Raw genomic sequence first — 19,484 nt, 5'->3', positions numbered from 1 at the left:
GTCCGATGTTGTTCCCGGGATCTGTTGCAACCACTCATCTAGTTTGGGGGTCACTGCCAAACTATATATATAAACTATATATATATATATATATATATATATATATTACTTACATGCACTAGTTAAATGCATCCACTCATGAAATGCTCTCTTACACACGACTAGAACGCCGTCGTACAAATGACTAGATTTGTTTTTGCTTAAGAACTCAAGTGGATGTTGTACTCGTCTATGTGAGCAAACGGTGTTTTGCGTGAGAACGCTTCAAGAGTGTGTGCGAATTTTTTCTATTCGTGTTTGTACACGAGTGTTTCACTTGTGTTTGTCAGATGATTCCACTTGTTTCTGCAAGAGGCTACGTTTCTGTTGAAATGGGAGACCTTCCATTGTTTTCAAATAAAGCTCGCCTCTTCAAACGAGTTCACCTCACTAATGTCTGCCCAACAGCCTGCAAAAAAATCTTAATTGAGGAGTTACAGGCGTCAGTGAATAGAATCTGAGCCGTGACAAATTGGACAGCAGCAGCCAACCATTTGAACTCCAAGTGCAGACACACTGGATATTAAGATCGCATTGCTCTTTCTCTGCGGACTCATCATGTATCACCTGACTCCAATTAGGAGAGTGTGCGCGTCAAATGTATTCTTAAAATTCTTTATATGTTTGTATAAATGTATACATACATACATACATACATACATACATACATACATACATACATACATACATACATACATACATACATACATACATACGTACATACATACATACATACATACATGTAACCCCAGTAAGCAGGTAAACCTGCACTATTTTATTCAATCCAATGGGGGAGCATTTCAGTTGTGTATATGTGAGTATTTTATTTTTACAACGAGTTTCATTTTCATGTGAGCCCAAAAAAAACCAAAAAAAAATCATATATTTCTGAGTGCATTTCACTCTTATATATGAAAGTGTTTCACTAAGTGGATGGTGCCACCGTGCCCGACTGGGTAGCACGTTCGCCTCAAAGTGCAGAGGTGCAGGCTTCCATTGCAGGCCTTCCTGTGTGGAGTTTGCATGTTCTCCCTGTGCCTGGTGGGGAATCTTACAGGTTCTCCAGTTTCCTCCCACATTCCAAAAATATTCATGGGAGGTTAATTGGGCACTCTAAATTGTCCCTAGGTGTGAGTGTGAGCACGGATGGTTGTTGTATGTCTTTGTGTGCCCTGCGAGTGGCTGGTAACTAGTTCAGGGTGTCCCCCGCCTACTGCCTGAAGACAGCTGGGACAGGTTCCAGCATGAACTGCGACCCTTATGAGGATAAGTGGCTTGGATCATGGATGCATGCAAATGTTAGCACAAAAAAAAAACAAAAAACGTTTGTGTATGAGAGAATTTTGGCTTGGGTATGTGAGCAAACAAAACTCATTTGTGCGTATGGCAGCTTTTCAGTTGCGTGTATGAGAGCATTTCACAAGAGTATGTGAGTGAAAAAAAATCTGTTCTGAAAGCGTTTCAAGAGTTTATATAATAGCTTTGCACTTTGGTATAGTATGCATGTGAAAAAAATAATCAGTTTTCTGTTTGAGAGTGTTTCACTACTGTACTGACCGTAAAAGCATTTCACAAGTGTATGGCTGGATTTCTATAGTGTGTATAAGGTAATCCTGAATTACGCTCCTGACAGCCCCTCATAAGTACACCTGCCAATTAAGTAGCTTTCCTGCTGCAGTCTACTTGGAACAGAACCTAAAGCTTGCTGTCTCTTTTCTCCGTTCCACTTGTCATCATGATGAAGGGCTCTATACGGCAGCATCTTGAGCCCTTAGATGAGCTGCATTATTGAAAGTGACCGGTGACTCACTCCCCAGGGACCTGGGAGGCATGTAAAGAGGCAGAGTGGGTCGGAAGAGGACACAGCAGTCTAAATAAATATACACATTAGCAGATTCCATTAGGCTCACTTAAAATTGCGTGCAGTCCTCCAGCAGTTTTTTTCCCCTCTATTTTGAAGAAGATGACAGCACCATATGTACAGTCCTGCTCCATTAATCAAACAGGCACCAACAGTGGAAGCCAAGCTCCCTTTTTTTTTTAATCATTTCTCTTGATGTCCACCATTTGAATGGGACATTTGAAAAGTATTGGAACAGTGAACAATTCCTTGATTTCTGCTGCCAAACGAAAATGTTTGGCAGCAACATGAAAATAGTGTGACACTGTATGTCGTTGGAGCTCAACAATACAGTTTTATTTACAGGTACTTCTAGACTCTTACACACAGGTGCCTTTTGTTGGAGCCAACATATTTCATGGATAAAATGTCAGCGATGCCCCTGCGTCTCAGTCGAATGGGCTGACTGTTGAGCTAAAGGCCGAGGCCACCAACCCAGCGGCCAGAAGACTCTCTTGAAGGCTACAAGAAGTAAAGTTTTACTGACGCGCTTGAGCAGCGCAAGGGAGCATCGGTTTTGTGACCAAAAGCAGTGTGTGTCCTCTTAATGATTTAAAAAATACACAATACTAAATATCTAGGCTCAGTTTCAGATTTATGTTTTGACTGCGAACACTTTATGTATAATATGGTAGTTAGCAGGGTAACGAAAATGAACACCGGAGAGCTATCAGTGGGTGGGGAAAAAAAAAGAAACTGCGTGAGCATGAAAACGACCATTTGCAAAGTCCTGAAGCGTGAACTAAAACACACACGAGGGAAAATCTCTGTGGCGGAGTGTGACCTTTCGACTAAAAGCAAGAGTCCTCACATTTGACAACAGAGATACAAAGAGCAAAAACTGACAAGCTTGCTCCCCGGGGATGCTTGAAGAGATGGGTGCAGCTATTTCTACTGATAGATGACAGTACATGAATGTTTCTTCCCTTCTGTATAAAATTCCCAGTAATACATGCGCAGTAAGCCAGGCAACTATGGCATAAAAAAAAAAATATGGGCCGCTTGTGATGCAAAAGCAAGCTATGCATGGAATATACAGATTCACCCAGGCAAAACAGCAAATGGCATCCCTGAGAAAAAAGAAAGACTTGAAGAACTTCTCAGGAGGAAACATGGATGGCACAATGAAATCATGAAAATGGAGCTGCATATCAGCTAATTTGCATATGTGGTCCAGTCCTTGATTTCTTCTGCTTTGATTTGATTTGCTTGCTTGGTTGTTCTTTGTTTGAAAATCTACATTAAAAAAATATTGTTTCTTCTGCTTTTTATTCATTTTAAATTTGCACGAACAAAAAAAAAGGCTTTATTCATATTAAATTTGCACAAACAAAAAATACTTTAGATGTTACTATCATATCTAGAACCAAAAAGAAATAAAACAAAAAGAATTTTAGAGATGCCTTCTGATAATGGTTGTTCTTTGTTTGAAAATCTACATTAAAAAAAAAAGTTTGTTTCTTCTGCTTTTTATTCATTTTAAATTTGCACGAACAAAAAAAAGGCTTTATTCATATTAAATTTGCGCAAACAAAAAATACATTTGATGTTACTATCATATCTAGAACCAAAAATAAATAAAACAAAAATAATTTTAGAGATGCCTTCTGATACCCCTCAATGACAACCAGGCAACATAACATCCAATCATTTATTTACGTAATGCTCTTGAGGTTATTATTATTATAATTTTAATTCATTTTTTCATTTGTTTATTTATTTTTAACAAGGGGGATGCTGTCAAAACAAAGGCCCATGGAACTCAAGAAATCTAATTAAAACGAAGTCAAACAACAAACAAGTGGATGATAATTGCAACATCCAATCATTTATTTACGTAATGCTCTTGAGGTTATTATTATTATAATTTTAATTCATTTGTTTATTTCTTTTTAACAAGAGGTGTGCTGTCAAAACAAAGGCCCAGGGAACTCAGAAATCTAATTAAAATTAAGTCAAACAACAAACAAGTGGATGATAATTGCTTTGAGGTTATTTTATGGCTCATTTCGGTCAAATCTGACCCGCTAACATCTGGTAGTAAGAGAAAGCCAACTCAAGATGAAACATTTGTATTTCTTTTCAGCGACTGTATTGTATTGTATTTGAAGGTGGACTTGCATGTTTTGCAAGTGATCGTACTACCGCTCTCATTTTCGGTGAAATATTTATGCACAACGGCCATATGCCGTAGTTCAACAAGACCGTAACAACACAGTGTCGTCAAGTGTCGTGGTGCAACTTCCATGATGACTCAAATTCTCATCAGCACTGGACATAATAACCTGGTGCTGAAGTTTCAATTTGTGTCATTGCCTTTGTTCCTAGTCACCATTCTGTTGTCCCAGTGCCAGCGACAAACAAGACCGTAACAACACAGTGTCGTCAAGTGTCGTGGTGCAACTTCCATGACGACTCAAATTCTCATAAGCACTGGACATAATAACCTGGTGCTGAGGTTATTTTATGGCTCATTTGTTCCTAGTCGCCATTCTGTTGTCCCAGTGCTAGCGACATGACTCGAAGCCCTGAAGCGCGAGTGAAGGGCGTTTACCTCCAGCAGGTGAACCTGTGCCTCATTTCCCTATCAAGCGTGGTTGAGTATTTCAGGACTCTGACTTCTGCTATGCCTTGTCGGATTATTGACCTTGTTTGCTATTGTGTTCATGTATGATTTTTTTTTTTCACCTCTGGTGACCATTCATAGTCACTCTCGTTTTGTTCAATTGATCCTTGTTTAAAGTTTTTTTTTGTTGTTCCAGTATTGCTCTTTGTTTTTGTATTGCTCTTTGTTTTTGAGTGACTGGATTTTTGGATATTTTGTTTGTGTATTCTCAGTGTTCTACTGAACCTTGCCTTTTCAAGCGCTTTTGGTTTCATGCATTTTCAGTTTGTACTTTGTCGATGCGATTTTCTTTCATAAAAAAATTTGTCATCGCACTTTGTATGAGCCTGCAAAACATTACATCATTGGAGTCACCGGCAGAAGTGGCTAGTTGTCAAACACAGGTCTCAATTATCTACCTGTTATTTTTGATCATATTCCACCTGTTTGATGAGACCCATGATTTATACATTGTCAATTTTTTATAACATCCAGAACACCACATAAGGTTGTGTTCAGAGATTTTCAAATTATGCACCATTTGCAACATTTGGGAGCTCTGTATGGGTATACAATGTTCCACTTTCAAACTGACTGCTCGCACCCCACCAACATTTATGACGTATGCCCAAATCAGGTTTGAGTATTGTTACTAATGCATAACAAGTGCATAAACCTAAGCTGGTATGTGGTTGACTATGATGAGTTACATCAGATGCTGCATTGACTGTATATGATTTATAAAACTGATTAGTTTGTCCATTTCCAAACCACAGGTCTGGCAAACGGTCTTGCACCGCATCACTGTGATTTCAGACATAGTTGAAAACTAGCGGAGCAGAGGGCACAGAGACAAAAATACATAACGAAGGGCACTATACGGCAAATAAATGTTGCAAACTGCAAACCCCCCCACAAACACTCACAGAAACCACTTTCCTTCTTCTGAAGCTCTTTTCTGGCCAGAACAAAGCGGTTTCTGCCTCAGTAGTTTGAGAGATTTATCTTACAATACAATGCATTCATAAAACCTTGGCTGCAAGGGAAGTATGTCTGACCTAAGCAAAACTGCACCTTCAAAAGGTTTAGAACAACCTTTGAAAAGCTTTGAAAATACATCTTGAAAATAAGCCTTAATAGGAATCGGTCTCTGTGGAGAAGTCAGGTGGGCAGAGATAGGAGCCGGACACATAAGTGAAGCAATTCTTTGTCGGGTTGGCGTGCTCGAATGGAGACAGTGATTGACAGCCGGTCAGATGAAAAGCACAACACACCACAGGGAGGGCCCCGCTAAACATTTTTCTACTCACAAGTGACAGAAAAAATAAGCACGTATAAAAAATGTCCATTGGCTGAAACATAACGTTGCTTCTTCAGTGCACAGGGAGGGCCCCGCTAAACATTTTTCTACTCACACAGTGACAGGAAAAATAAGCACATATAAAACATGTCCATTGGCTGAAACATAACGTTGTTTCTTCAGTGTCCACAATATTTTGTGTTTCACACGTGAAGAGGGAGAGACCAGATGCTTTACGCTGCCGGGATAGAACACAAGACCCGAACTGGAGTCCCATGTGACACACCACAGGGAAGAGTGTACCCCCCCCCCCCCCCCCGCCTGCAGAGAGACGCTCAGTCCATCCAGGGGTCATTACGAAGCTGTGATCAGGATACAGGACACGCGTACTGCCAAGATGAAGGGCCTCAAGGGATGGTGCGGCGTTCTATTCTGCCATGCTTGTCCATCAGAACAGCACACTCTTTACATCATGGCATTCATCATCGTTGAAACAAGTTTCCAAGGTCATGACTCGCTCCCGGAGTGTCACACTCTTGATAATGCAGCTTTAGTGGAGTACAGAACTACACTATGACTCTCAGCTGAGTGGGTGGGATAAGATTGAGATTAGAAGATTGAAGGAGGCGGGATCAACGATGTTTCTTAACAGCAGCCGGGACATCAATGTGAGGAAAGGGATGGTGCGGCGTTCTATTCTGCCATGCTTGTCCATCAGAACAGCACACTCTTTACATCATGGCATTCATCATCGTTTAAACAAGTTTCCAAGGTCATGACTCGCTCCCGGAGTGTCACACTCTTGATAATGCAGTTTTAGTGGAGTACAGAACTACACTATGACTCTCAGCTGAGTGGGTGGGATAAGATTGAGATTAGAAGATTGAAGGTTTGATTTTGCTTCCTGCAAGGAGGCGGGATCAACGAATGTTTCTTAACAGCAGCCGGAACATCAATGTGAGTGGCTTTGTCAAATAAGCGCGCACATTCACACCCCTATAGGGAACAGGAGAGGGAGGGTGGAGTGCTTGCCGGGTCCATCTGTCATGCCGCCAGGCAGTAAACACAGCAACGTGAGGATGGCCAAGAGGAAGGTCACACGCTTTTACCTTTTGAGTGTTGACCCGACATAATATACAGAGTTATCATCTATATGTTGGACGTGTAACTGTACGACTGTATATACAGTAGGTCGGTCGTATTACTTGTATAGTCCAGTCAAATGCTGTTATTGTGCCCTACAAAACCAAAATCTCAACTTTTGATCATTTATTCACATTATTTCTGCTAGTGATACAGCTACTGTAACGCGCACTATAGGGAACAGGAGAGGGAGGGTGGAGTGCTTGCTGGGTCCATCTGTCATGCCGCCAGGCAGTAAACAGCAACGTGAGGATGGCCAAGAGGAAGGTCACGTGCTTTTACCTTCTGAGTGTTGACCCGACATAATATACAGTTATGATCTACATGTTGGACGTGTAACTGTACGACTGTATATAGAGTAGGTCGGTTTTATTACTTGTATAGTTCAGTCAAATGCTGTTATTGTGCCCTACGAAACCAAAATCCAAACATTTGATCATTTATTCGCATTACTCCTGCTATTGATACAGCTACTGTAACGCGCGTTGTGTTTCACTGAAAATCCTCTCTTCTTAAGTGAATTCCTTACTAAGTGATTAGCAGATGGGTGGCAAACACTATGGTACGGCGTCGATGAAGCATTTCTTTTTTTTAGTTGCCTGTGTCTTGGACTCTCTGTAGCAGGACATTGCCATCCCCAAAGTATCCATTCAAAAAACATTTGCAGCTTGGCCCGTTAGGATGACTAGATATGTGTCACAACGTCAGTCTAACTGTGACATTTTCTGTCTACACATACGCCCGCGGACTTGGATCAGCCACACTCTCCGTTGCCAGCTTTCAGTCCCTGTTAAGCATCTGATACTATGACGGAACGAGACAGCGAGTCACTCAAAAGGCAGAATAAAGCCTGTTTATATAGCCAGTGAGCAAGGGGCTTGAGATAGTGGTGAACAGGTGTAAAGATGAAAAGCTGGGGAAGGGAGATAGAGATGACAAACAAACAGATGCTGAAAATGATATCCGGTTGGCCTCACCTTGCCTCTCCCAGGCTGATCACCATGTACATCTCCCAGGACATATTTTCATCCACGGCTCCATGAGGCACCAGCAGGCTGACTCCTGGAAAACATGGATAAGTGTGTCAACAGAAACAACTCCACCAGCCTGTCTGTGTAGCGCAACATAAGCATTTGCAGATGGTTGTACACACGCATGAGAATATTTTGAGAGTATCCTGGGATATGAAAGAAAAAAATGGGAAATAACAAAACCATATAAGTGAGTGAAGGTGGATTTGATCGTGAGTTTATTCAAACACTTCTGAACATCCCCCTCTCAAAAAAAGATTTGCATTGGGAACGAACATGTTTTTGTGGACTGATCAACACAGCTGATGTCAAATGTGCCAGATCCATCCATCCATCCTTCCATCCCTTTTCTAATCCGCTTATCCTCACAAGGGCCGTAGGTGTGCTAGCTGTCTTCGGGCAGTGGACAGGGTACACCCGAACTGGTTGCCAGCCACTCGAAGGGCACACATAGACAAACAACCATTCGCGCTCACAATCACACCTAAGGTCAATTTAGAGTGGCCACTTAACCTACCGTGTATGTCTTTGGAATGTGGGAGGAAAGCGGAGTACCCAGAGAAAACCCACACAAGCACAGGGAGAACATGCAAATTCCGCACAGGAAGGCCGGAGCCGGAAGCGAGCCCTGGAACCCTGCAACTCTTCACTGTGAGGTGAACGTGCTAACCAGTCGATCACCGTACCGCCTGTGCCTTCATTGCTGATGCCTTATTATTCTGCTTTTGAAAGTCACTGTTATTTGGTATTCTTTGATGGATTCACATTTGTTCGTAAAAAAAAAAAAAAGAAAAAAAGGCATCTTCGTGTTGAAGCAAAAGGTCAAGAGCCTTCATAGTAACGTACACTACAGAGCCTGATTAATCAAGTGCGCCATTGGGGTGCGGTGAGGACTGCTGGAATCTAGGAAGAGCAAAGTGCCAGACTGTAGCAATATGGGATTGCCATTGGTTGCAAAATCTCACCTGAAAATATCTGTTTTATCACTGCCTTCAATGGTGACATGCTTAGTTTTCCTATGTCTGCAATGGTTGCAATAAGTGTCGTGTTCTTCTCGTCTTCCCGAACCTCTGGCCCTATAAATCATCTTTGCCATCCTTCCAACTGTAACCCGGATTATGGCATGAGGCAATAGGGAGTAGACATAACCAATTGAAGGATCATAGGGTTCTTTCATTAGTTAAAAAACATAAATATAATCTATATTGACTAAAAGAGTAGCGTCGTTAAAATTGTCTGAATTAAACAGAACTGAATATTGCCATGGCCCTAGCGAATCAGGGCACAGAATACTAGTGGGGTGTCAACCAATGAGAGGTGTCGTTTTTCACCTTGGTGACGTCAAGAACTTGCTGCGCAACCTGTCTCGCTCTCTTTTCTGACGGGGCCTGAACGCGAGCGGTCGTATTCTTCGGCTGTTGTAAAGAGGTGCTTCGGGAGAAAGAGAGAGTCGTTCTACGCAGTGAGTGTGCTCAGAGGCTTGAACGTTATACTCATTTCGTTTAAAATCACCTGTTGCTAAAATATAGTCACCTTCCTTAGACCTCGAGCACTGCTCCTGGCTAACGTAGCTGTTAGCTTTCCGTACCGCCGGGATTTCGCCGACCGTATAACGTCGTCGGAGTCTCGTTCAACATTCTTCTGGTGAGTGTACATGAATGTTAATACTGTACTTGGAATTAAGTACTTGATGGTAACTACTGTAGTTATTTTATTGTCGGCGCTCGTGTGCTCTCGGCCCTATTAGGCCGCGTCTTTTGCGGAGTTCTGATTGAGGACAGCGCTGGGATTCTTGTGCCTTCAGTGGAGTGGATTCCATTATGGTGCCTTGACTTCCGAAAGTGCTGGAAAAGGGGTACAGTGGTGGTGGCGAGCCAACCAAAGAATATATATTACATTTGATAAACGTTTTATTTTATTTGTGACCCCAACGTGATGCCTGCTGGGTGAGAAGCATGGTCCTAGTGTCTGCCAATTGGTAATGTTTACTGGAATTTATTTTGTACAAGAGTTGACGAGAACATTTTGTGTTTAGTTATTTCATTCAGATTGAGAAAAAAAACAACCTCACACCGGTGTTGAGAAAGGTGATCACAAATTATTTTTCGTTAAAGGAAAGGTCAACCAAGAGGTTGAGACTAAGTTGGATTTATTTACTTTTTCACTGTGTTTTTGTGACAATAATTTTGTTGTCATGTGTTTATGTTTGATATAAAAATTACTTGTTTTTACACCTGTTGTCTTGTTTCTTTGCCCATGCTACCCCCTCAATTTTGACATCATTGGCTCCAGTGAATCGAACCTAGTGTCCCCTTACTGGTCCAAATAGAAACCCGTTGTCTCCAACAATTATAAAACAGACGTAGCCCTTGTTACACAACTGTTTGCAATCCAAACTTTGTTGGCAGAATCTTGACCAATGCCTGACCCCAACATAAGATTACTCCACATGTTCAAGTTGTTGTACAGGGATGCGCAATATATAGAATTATATATAATATTTGCCCTCCCACCAGCTCTCCATCAATGAGAGAGTGGTGACGCAATGGCTAAAACAGGGATGAGATTTTTCCGCGTTTTGGCGGAATTCCGCTTTTTTTCCAGTAAAAATGGACCTAATTTATATTGTTCCAAATCCGGAAAAAAAATTCTGGTATGTGGAAGGGGGTGGGGGGGTGTCCGGACTTGTCTTCGGCAGATTCGGGCTCGTAATGTTTACAAGTAACGTTTGCAAGCATCCATTTTGAATCCCGTTTTTTATCGCGAAGCGTTAGTTTGTCGTTACTTCCGATATGGGCTAAAACCAATGTCTTACTTGTTGTGATTGGTCGCTATATCGGAAAATGCAAATCACAACCAATCCGTGTTCGCCTTCCGAAACCCCTTTCTCGCGAATACCGAATGTTATCGAGACTCGCGGCGAAGCTTAAGTGCGTCAGATAGATGCGGATCTAAAAAACACGTTTCGATGGGACTGGTTGGATAGAGAGCTGAATGTGTCCCCAGTAGGAAACAGTAAAGAGGAACCATTGTGCTTGTGTCGGATTTCTGAAAAAGCTCGATGTCGCCGGTAAAGCTCTGTGTACAGTGTGTGATGATGTCATTCTATACGGATCGAGAGGATGGAAAGCTTTACAGAGTCACGCAACCTCGGTGAAACACCGAAAACAGACATTTCTACTGAAAACATGAAACTGTATATTGTTGTATATACTGTAAATAGACTTTATATAATAAAATACATTCAAAACCCATATATAGTAAACAGTGTGGGACTTCACTATCACTGTATGAGGTAAGAATCAACAGCGTTTTATCACATTTACACACCACTTTATGAATACAAGTAATGAACAAATCTGAAAGATGGCAGGGAATGTGTTTCCTTTTTTAGTTTTGATTTTGAGCAGCAAATTTGAAGTTACGTATTGGTGCTCACCAGGAATGCATAAGCAAATTTGCACTAATTTTCACTTGAAAGAATAGTGAAAAATCTTGGGATTTTTTTCTGTTAAAGTTTCAAATAGTGTGTAAATTGAATCCACTTCATCTTCAGCATGTTAAGTGCCACTTGAGTTAATGGCCACGCCCCCGTCCCGGCCACGCCCCCGTCCCGCCCACGCCCCTTTCGGCTTTTTTCATCACGAGCCACTCTCATCCCTGCTAAAAACAGCGAAAGGATAGCTTAACCAAAAAGACTACTCGGGAAAACTAGGAAGCAGCTGATCCGTTCACAGAATTTAAAGACAAACCAATATGCCTGCTTGTTTAGAGAGATTTTTTTTTTTTTTTAACCAGAGCCACAACCCTAGAAGAAGCCAGCTGCACTCATGCTAACTTAGGCTGTGGTGTTTGCGAGCTGGCGAAATCAGAGAAACCCTTGTCAGATGGCAACATTGTGAACAGGCGTGCCACGGAAATGACCAGAGCTTTTTGATAACATTGTTAGGAACGTTGATAGGTTTTGTTTGTTTCGTCACACAGTTGTCAAACTTCTGACATTTGCTATCACGTCAAAGGGAAGATTAAAGAAGTAATGAATGACTGCGAATACTCCGTGGCCTTGGATGAAAGTACAAATGTGACGGATGTCAGACAGCTGCTTATTTTCGACAGAGGCGTTAACAGGAGGTTTGAAGTTCACGAGGAGCTACTCTAATTGGTCTCTATGCACGGTACCGCCAAGGACATGGACATATTCAATGCTGTTTCAACTGCCTATGTTGGTTTGGACAAGATATCATCTGTCATCATGGCGTACCCGTAAATTCTGAGACATTAAACTTATGCAACATTATGACGTGGCTGACTAAAGGTGACTTCAGAAAACGAATCTGAGAAGAGAACAGATTCCTCAGTCACAGGAGAGGTGTTGGATGGAACGGACACAGCATGGTGGGTTCTACTAATGCACATGAGGTCTGTTGGATGAGTCTGGGGAAGAGTCTGGAGCTTTTTTTGTTTGTTTTTTTGTGCTGCACTCTGGAATTGCAGTGTTTTTGGAAGATAGCATTTGTGGTAATGTGAATCCTTCCTCCAGGGAAGTCAAAGACACAGCACATCAAAGACATGACATTCCTTCATACCTCAAATGACCTGAACACAAAGTTGTTGGGCAGAGACGAAACCTGTGGGTGACCTGTGCTCAACACATCCAAGAAATTCAGTACAAATTAGACCTCTTCCAAGAAGACTTTTCTTCCCATCGTCCGAATGTGATGATGATCATAAAAAAATGTCCCAGAATGCGAAGACTTAACTTCACAAATATAAGACCGATACTGAGAGACTGCGGGAGTGGCTCAAGCATCGATTCCCTTGAACTGCAACCACAAATCGCACTTTTCGTAGAGCCTCTCTCCACTGATGTCAGTGAGCAACGTTCTGAACTGCAGCTTGAACTTTGCGAGCTGCAGTTAGAGACTTTTTTCAAGTGAGGCACATTGCGAAGGGAATTTCATTTTGGAATCTGCTACCCCAATGTTCGTTCCCACTCCTCTAAAATTGGCTCTCTCACTGTCCAGTATGTTTTAGACCGTGATAGAAAGACTGTTTTGGGGTAGGGGCAGTGAAGCACAAGTCAAAACAGAGAAACAGGCTCACAAATGGCTTTTTCATTTGATGAAAAGTGGATGCACAAATATTGTCACTGAAATCCACTGTACTGTGCACTAACCAGGGATGGCTGCAGGATTTTTTTTTTCTCTCCCGGGGCTACAAGGAGGGCTTGACCAATACGTAAGGGAGCTGAGAAAAGAATGTATATTTCAGAATATGAAATAAAATGCTGGGGCTATACAGATTTCTGGTGGCACTATTGGAAAAAAATGCTCAAAGTTGTTGACTTTAATAGGCTGTTGTTCGGCAGTTTGGTGTAAACTTCAAATGTTCATTGTAATGTATGAGAGCCCCTTTCACTTTAGTAAACACTCATAATATCAGGGTTTTTTTTTTTGTTTGTTTATTTAAACCCTTTGTCTTGAATGAGCAGATCTTTTGAATACACTTTTGAGTACGACGTTATTGCAATAAATGCACACATTTGGTCTTATTTAAAATGGCAGATCACGGTTAGGAAGTGTGCGGTCCCATGCGATAATCATTTCTGCACTCCTTCATCATTTATTGTGAGTTGCCCATCGCTGTTCCAGTGCATGTGTTGCAGACCCCCGAGCATATTGTCAGTGAAGGGGAGTCTGTATGCTCTTCCTGGGAAGGTGACTTTGCAGTCTCTCGCTGACATGCTCAATTTCATTGAACATGACCTACAGGCAAGACTAAGCACTCATTTCCCAAGTACTGTATGGCATTTTAAAAATGTTCATGTTTTTCAGAGAGCATCTGTCAAAGGTATAAACATTTGAGGTAATTAGGAGAACCCTACCATTGATTTTTGCGCACACGGTTTGAATAAAAAGCTTCATTTCCTCCACTGAAATGTGAAATATCGGAGGCCTGTTCTTCAACTGTTATGTCTCAGAAAGTTTTACCCTTCTGAGAAGAGTGCTTTAATATATATCATACATCTCCCAACAGAGACCTGAATAAGGATAAACACATATTAAAGAAAGTCTGATGAAACAATGTCTGGCTGAAATTTAGCTGCAAATATTGTCTGTCTGAATCAGACATGATGCGTAAACAATTTATTAGTTTTGATCCCCCATGAGCGTGATCCACAGATCACTTCTGGTTTTGCAACAACAAGCAATTGATAACACAGTACTTGCAAACTTGCAACCCCCCCCCCCCCCCCCAGGTATCCGAAAGTAAGGTTGATTCACAAAACTCACCATATAAAAGCTCATTTGTTCAAATGTTGGCATCCACTAGTTTAAGGGTAAGACTCAATTGATTTTGCTAAATCTGACAAGGTTTAGCAAAATCTTGTGTAAATACTGTGCATCAGTGGTGTTGTTTGTGATCCCTCTTAAGGTACGAGAATAGAGCTGCATTCATTTTTAGGACTGTATGGGGTGCAATTCTAACCTGATCTTAAAAACGTGGATTGATAAGGAACAACATTACTGATATTCAAAAAGAATAAAGCTGAGGTCAAACCTTACACTGCCTGTCTTCTACCTTTCAGTTTGAGACGTCTCAAACACAATTTTTTTGCGAGTGCTGGAGATGGAGTCGGCCATGTCTGCGCCACATCAAGTATTCCAAAAAGGGGTTCAAGTATTCCAAAAAAAAAAAAGCACAACTAATCCAATCTTCTCAACAGATATTAACACATTCGAACATTAATGGTTCTTTAGAACGTGAAAAAGATTGGTGACCCGATCCTCTCACTTACCGCTCACGATACTTTGGATACTCCGAAGCATGTCGAGTGGAGTAATGATGTCTGATGTATTGAGAACCACAACTTTCTTTTTGCATTCAAGATTTGCGGGGTGGCCTTGTGCTCAACCAAATTAAAAAAAAAAAAAAATCCTCCTGTTTTTCTTGAAATTGGCTGTTCCCGTCAGCAACCTTTCTCCTCGGGTCAGGTTTTGAAAAAGACATGACTGGGAGTGGGTGGCAGGGTATCGTTTCTTTCGACTTGGTGTCACTTCAGAAATACATATTGCCAAAAGCTGTCATGAGACTGGGCTATGTATGGTAGCCCATTAAGAGCACGCACGCACGCACGCACGCACGCACGCACGCACGCACGCACGCACGCACGCACGCACGCACACACACACACACGCACACACACACACACACACACACACACACACACACACACACACGGAACACCCTTAGCAATGACACGGCAAAATACATGGGGGCTGCACAAGTCGGAGACTGCTAAATATCATCCTGCGGACTGAAAATGGTTTTCAGGCAACAAGTTTGAGGCCCTTCTTGACAGTTTAATGCAGGGATGTCCAAACGCTTTGCAAAGAGAACCAGATTTGGTGCGGTGAAATTGTGTGAGGGCGGAACAACCATTCCGCTTCCAGTTGCCATAATTTCTCACAATATTTGTTCCCAGTCACTTTCTTGTAGTTTGCATGTTTGGTCTGGTAGTGAATTTTGATGTTGAATTACTTGAAAACAGCCACCGTCTCATACGAATTAGGGAGACATATTTGTTTCGTAAATCAGAGAAAAAATATGCCAATATTCACTTTTCCTGGAAGCGATAGCCCTCTCTGTGAACTTCCTTTTTCTTCGCTACGGTCTCCATTACAGAAATGTACCGGAAAGGGCCATCTAAGGGTCATGCAATGAGAGATGCCTTGGGAAATTCACTCTGAGGCAGCGCAAGCTCCGTACTATTTCCAAAAGCACGGCCGACAAGTGTGCTGCCATCTTCTGGTAAAATACAAAAATAGCTTTTATTTACATGCACTGTATATTTCTACTGAGGTCAACAGTGCTGAATGCTCACACATTATTAATTTAATGCCGAGGGTGTGGGCGAGTGTAGATTTGAACACGGGCCGCAATTGGGCCACTGGCCCGACTTTGGACATGAAATTGGTAAAGGACGCACTTCTTAACTAAAGCATATATCAATCAGAGTTCACAGCAGTCCCAGATGCCTTTAGAACTGAATTGTGCTGCTTACTAGTCACACAAATCCCCAACATACACTTTCCAAAATATTTTGAGAAGACTTTCTCGATTTTTTTTTTTTCATTGACTTAATTTCTTGTACTTGCTTTCCCATATAGCACTCTTTGATTGTTGTTATTTTCCGGGAAAAATGGTGAAATAATCTTTACAAATGAAAAGAGTGCTGCTGGTACTGAGTCTATATTAAGATCGTGTCCAAAAAGCTTCCGTTTATTGCTGGTTCTTATTGCTCGCTAGTCAGTGAAGGCAAGAGTGGGGCTGCAAGTAGGCTGAGTGAGTGCCCCACTTGACATTATTGGCTCCTCCACTCAGACCACTCCACTTGAAAGGTCATTGAGGAAAGTTAATTGCACCTGCCCTCTTCCCGCGTGTCAACGATTTAGACAAGGATCGTAAAAGAGCACTGCATGTTGCACAACTGCAAAATTGCTAACGTTGTGACAGCTATACTTGATTCCGTGTAAAATGCTTTGCAATCAATATATGGCAAAATATTCAGGCAGTGTGAGATCCCACAGTTGAAAATGAAACTAGATTTTACAAATTGATTTTTTTTTCCCTTGTCAACATGCCTGCGCAAAGTGGATGAACAGCCCTCTAAGGCCATGCCATTACTGTTGCTGTTTCATTTCCACACGTGCCAATTTTATGTGCCTATTAAAAAGCATGTTGCTGTTGTTTGTGTTGTTCTTAGTGGGACCCGACCAATATGGACCTTTTGAGGCCGAGGCCGCTATTTTTCAGGAAAAAAAAATACAAATCAGATAACGAATTACTGGGCCAATTAATTTTAGAAATATACAATGTATGAAATAACTTCTTGTTTGGTCCGTTAACACTTAGACCAACAAAAATATGAATTATAAGCAGAGCATCTTTGTGTTTTGCAATACTTGGTCCTTTATTATTTAAAATGACAACAGAGCGGAGTTAAAAAGCACTAAATGATGAATTTATCATGAGATTTTTTTTTTCCATACAGGCGTTGTATGCAGTTTATCAGAAACATAATGTGTGAGTTTACTGGCAAAACCTTATTTATGCATGGTGCACTCACATTTCTTCAACTCCATTATTTTCTTTGCCATGAAATGACTCATTTGTCAAATGTCAAAACACGTTACCTGGCATTTTACAGAGTTGCATTTTAAATATACAGTGCACCACAGCATACTCGTCGGTTGGCACCCACGGATTTGCATATTTGCATATTGTTTTCCCCTTTTCTTTCCATTTCTTGCTTGTTTTCTGAGAAAAGCACGTTGGATGTTTTGCGGCGTATATATATATATATAGATATACATATATATCTATATATCTATATATATATATACACACACACACACACACACACATACACACACACACACACACACACACACACACACAGATTGTATATTCTTCCTCTTGGCGGCCCAGTGGTCGACTGGTTAGCGTGGGGGTCGGCAACGCACGGCTCCGGAGCCGCGTGCGGCTCTTTTGCGCCGCCTAGTGGCTCCCTGAAGCTTTTTAAAATGTTTGGAAATGGAAAAAGATGGGGGAGTGAAAATATATTTTTTGTTTGAATATGGTTTCATTCTTAACATTTTCCAATGCTGTAAAAATCTGTTGAATAAATATTACATTTCAACATTTCTGTCAACGAAGATTTGCGTCATAGCCTGCGACACACATTTCGATTAACGGGGCGGGATGCCAGGCATTTCAAGTCCAATTCACCGAGGGAACTGGCAAAGAATGGCAATCTGAAGGACCGAGAGAAGCATTTTAAAACGGGACGTGTCAGCTACGAAAGTTAACACTCTGCCAAAGTGCGTGCCATGCCTCGTTCATCTCAGGGGCTGTTATGGCTGTTGCTCATTATGGCATGCGTGTGTAAGTGCGTGCATATGTATGCGTGTGCGGTCACGGGTCGATCGCGGAGGCTGGTTGATCGAAAAACTGAGCATTGGTCAAAAAAAGGTTCAGGCCCCCCTGCTCTACAGGATGCACTTCAGGGAAAAAAAAAACAACAAAGTTTAATCGGGAAGACACATTGTGTATCTGTAGCCAACTTAGTCATTTTGATAATAGGCTAATATAGCTAATATAGATACAGCGTGTGTTGCCTTCTTTCTGAGGCTTTTAATTTGTTGCGGCTCCAGACAGATTTGTTTTTGGTTTTTTTGGTCCAATGTGGCTCTTTCAACATCTTGAGTTGCCGACCCCGGGGTTAGTGCGTCTGGCTCACAGTGCAGAGGTTCAGGGTTCGATTCCGGCCTCGTCCTTCCTGTGTGGAGTTTGCAATGTTCTTGCCATGCCTGCGCAGTTTTTCGCTGGGTAGTCTGGTTTCCTCCCACATTCCAAAAACATGCATGACAGGTTAATGTAACAATCTAAATTGCCCCTTGGTGTGACCCTGAGTGCGGATGATTTTTTTTGTTTATGTGTGTCCCCCGCCTCCTGCCCGAAGACAGCTGGGATAGGCTCCAGCACGCCCCGTGACCCTTGTGAGGATCAGAAAATCAATGGATGGATGGATATTCTCCCTCTCACTGCATTTCAGTGGTCATCGTTTATAGACAGATATTAGCTATTCGCGGGCCAGCCCATTCCCTCTCCCCCAAGAATAGATGGAGAGAGTTCAAGTGAAACGGGAGCCAATCTTTTTCTTATTTGCTTTTAAAACGTTTCCCAACAAAGCCCAGCGTGCCCTAATGGCACCACTGGACTTATGTACAAAGTAGAATGGCAAAAACCCAAATGTGCACTCTCAAATTTGTCACTGCTCGTCGGTAAAGCATGGCTTAGAATTTAAAACGACTTGTTAAATTGTAAGTCGACACTCAACTTTCGAGCTGGCCATGATGACAGCTTGATCCTGCTTGATGAGGAAATTGCAAAAAGCTGCTTGCCGTGGCAACAAGTCATTTGGGACCATTGCATCTTATGTGATTGCAAAGTCAACAAACATATGTATGAAGGTGAACTAGCTTTCTCCATAATGCCCCCATACAGTATACCAGTACTATATATATATATTGTCGTACTTTAAGACTAATAACGTTTGAGCAGTTTTAACTTTAATAGTTACGTTGATGTTTAGCACAGATAAATGAATTTTTTGTTGATTTTATTTTTTTGCTTTGAACAAGCAAGTGTAAAATGTGTTTCTCACACCTGGCAAGATGCTCAGATGCTTGGCATGGTTTGTGCTGCAGTCACAACAGTTTTTTTTTCATCACTGCTTTAACAGTTACTTTGTTTCAAAGGTGATCGGAATAATCAAAATTTGCACTGTTTTACATTCGAGAGTTTGAATTGTGGTGGACTTCTAAACAAGTTTTAGCCCCTTCCAAATATTCTTCACTTCCCACAACATTTAGACCACTTCACAAAAACCATGGAAAAAAA

The 19,484-nt window shown here is 41.6% G+C and overlaps 1 protein-coding gene and 1 long non-coding RNA gene across 3 annotated transcripts in view; one reads left to right on the top strand and one right to left on the bottom strand.

Annotated features, from left to right (window-relative positions):
• Nucleotides 1–19,484, bottom strand: part of unc5db (unc-5 netrin receptor Db) — a 253,730-nt gene that overhangs the window by 50,721 nt on the left and 183,525 nt on the right. For both annotated transcript variants that reach the window (XM_019885253.1, XM_019885254.1), the window contains one exon: nucleotides 7,965–8,049. In XM_019885253.1, the coding sequence (XP_019740812.1) occupies nucleotides 7,965–8,049 (85 nt within the window). The remainder of the gene's footprint in view (nucleotides 1–7,964; nucleotides 8,050–19,484) is intronic.
• Nucleotides 9,335–9,936, top strand: LOC109525027 (uncharacterized). Its single transcript, XR_002170066.1, has 3 exons — nucleotides 9,335–9,480; nucleotides 9,561–9,662; nucleotides 9,766–9,936. It is a non-coding gene; the product is annotated as an uncharacterized LOC109525027 (long non-coding RNA).

This window comes from Hippocampus comes, unplaced genomic scaffold (assembly GCF_001891065.2).
Source record: "Hippocampus comes isolate QL1 unplaced genomic scaffold, H_comes_QL1_v1.1 scaffold45, whole genome shotgun sequence".
Lineage (NCBI taxonomy): Eukaryota > Metazoa > Chordata > Actinopteri > Syngnathiformes > Syngnathidae > Hippocampus > Hippocampus comes.
The sequence above is the reverse complement of the archived record's forward strand: the minus strand, read 5'-3'. Positions and strand labels throughout refer to the sequence as shown.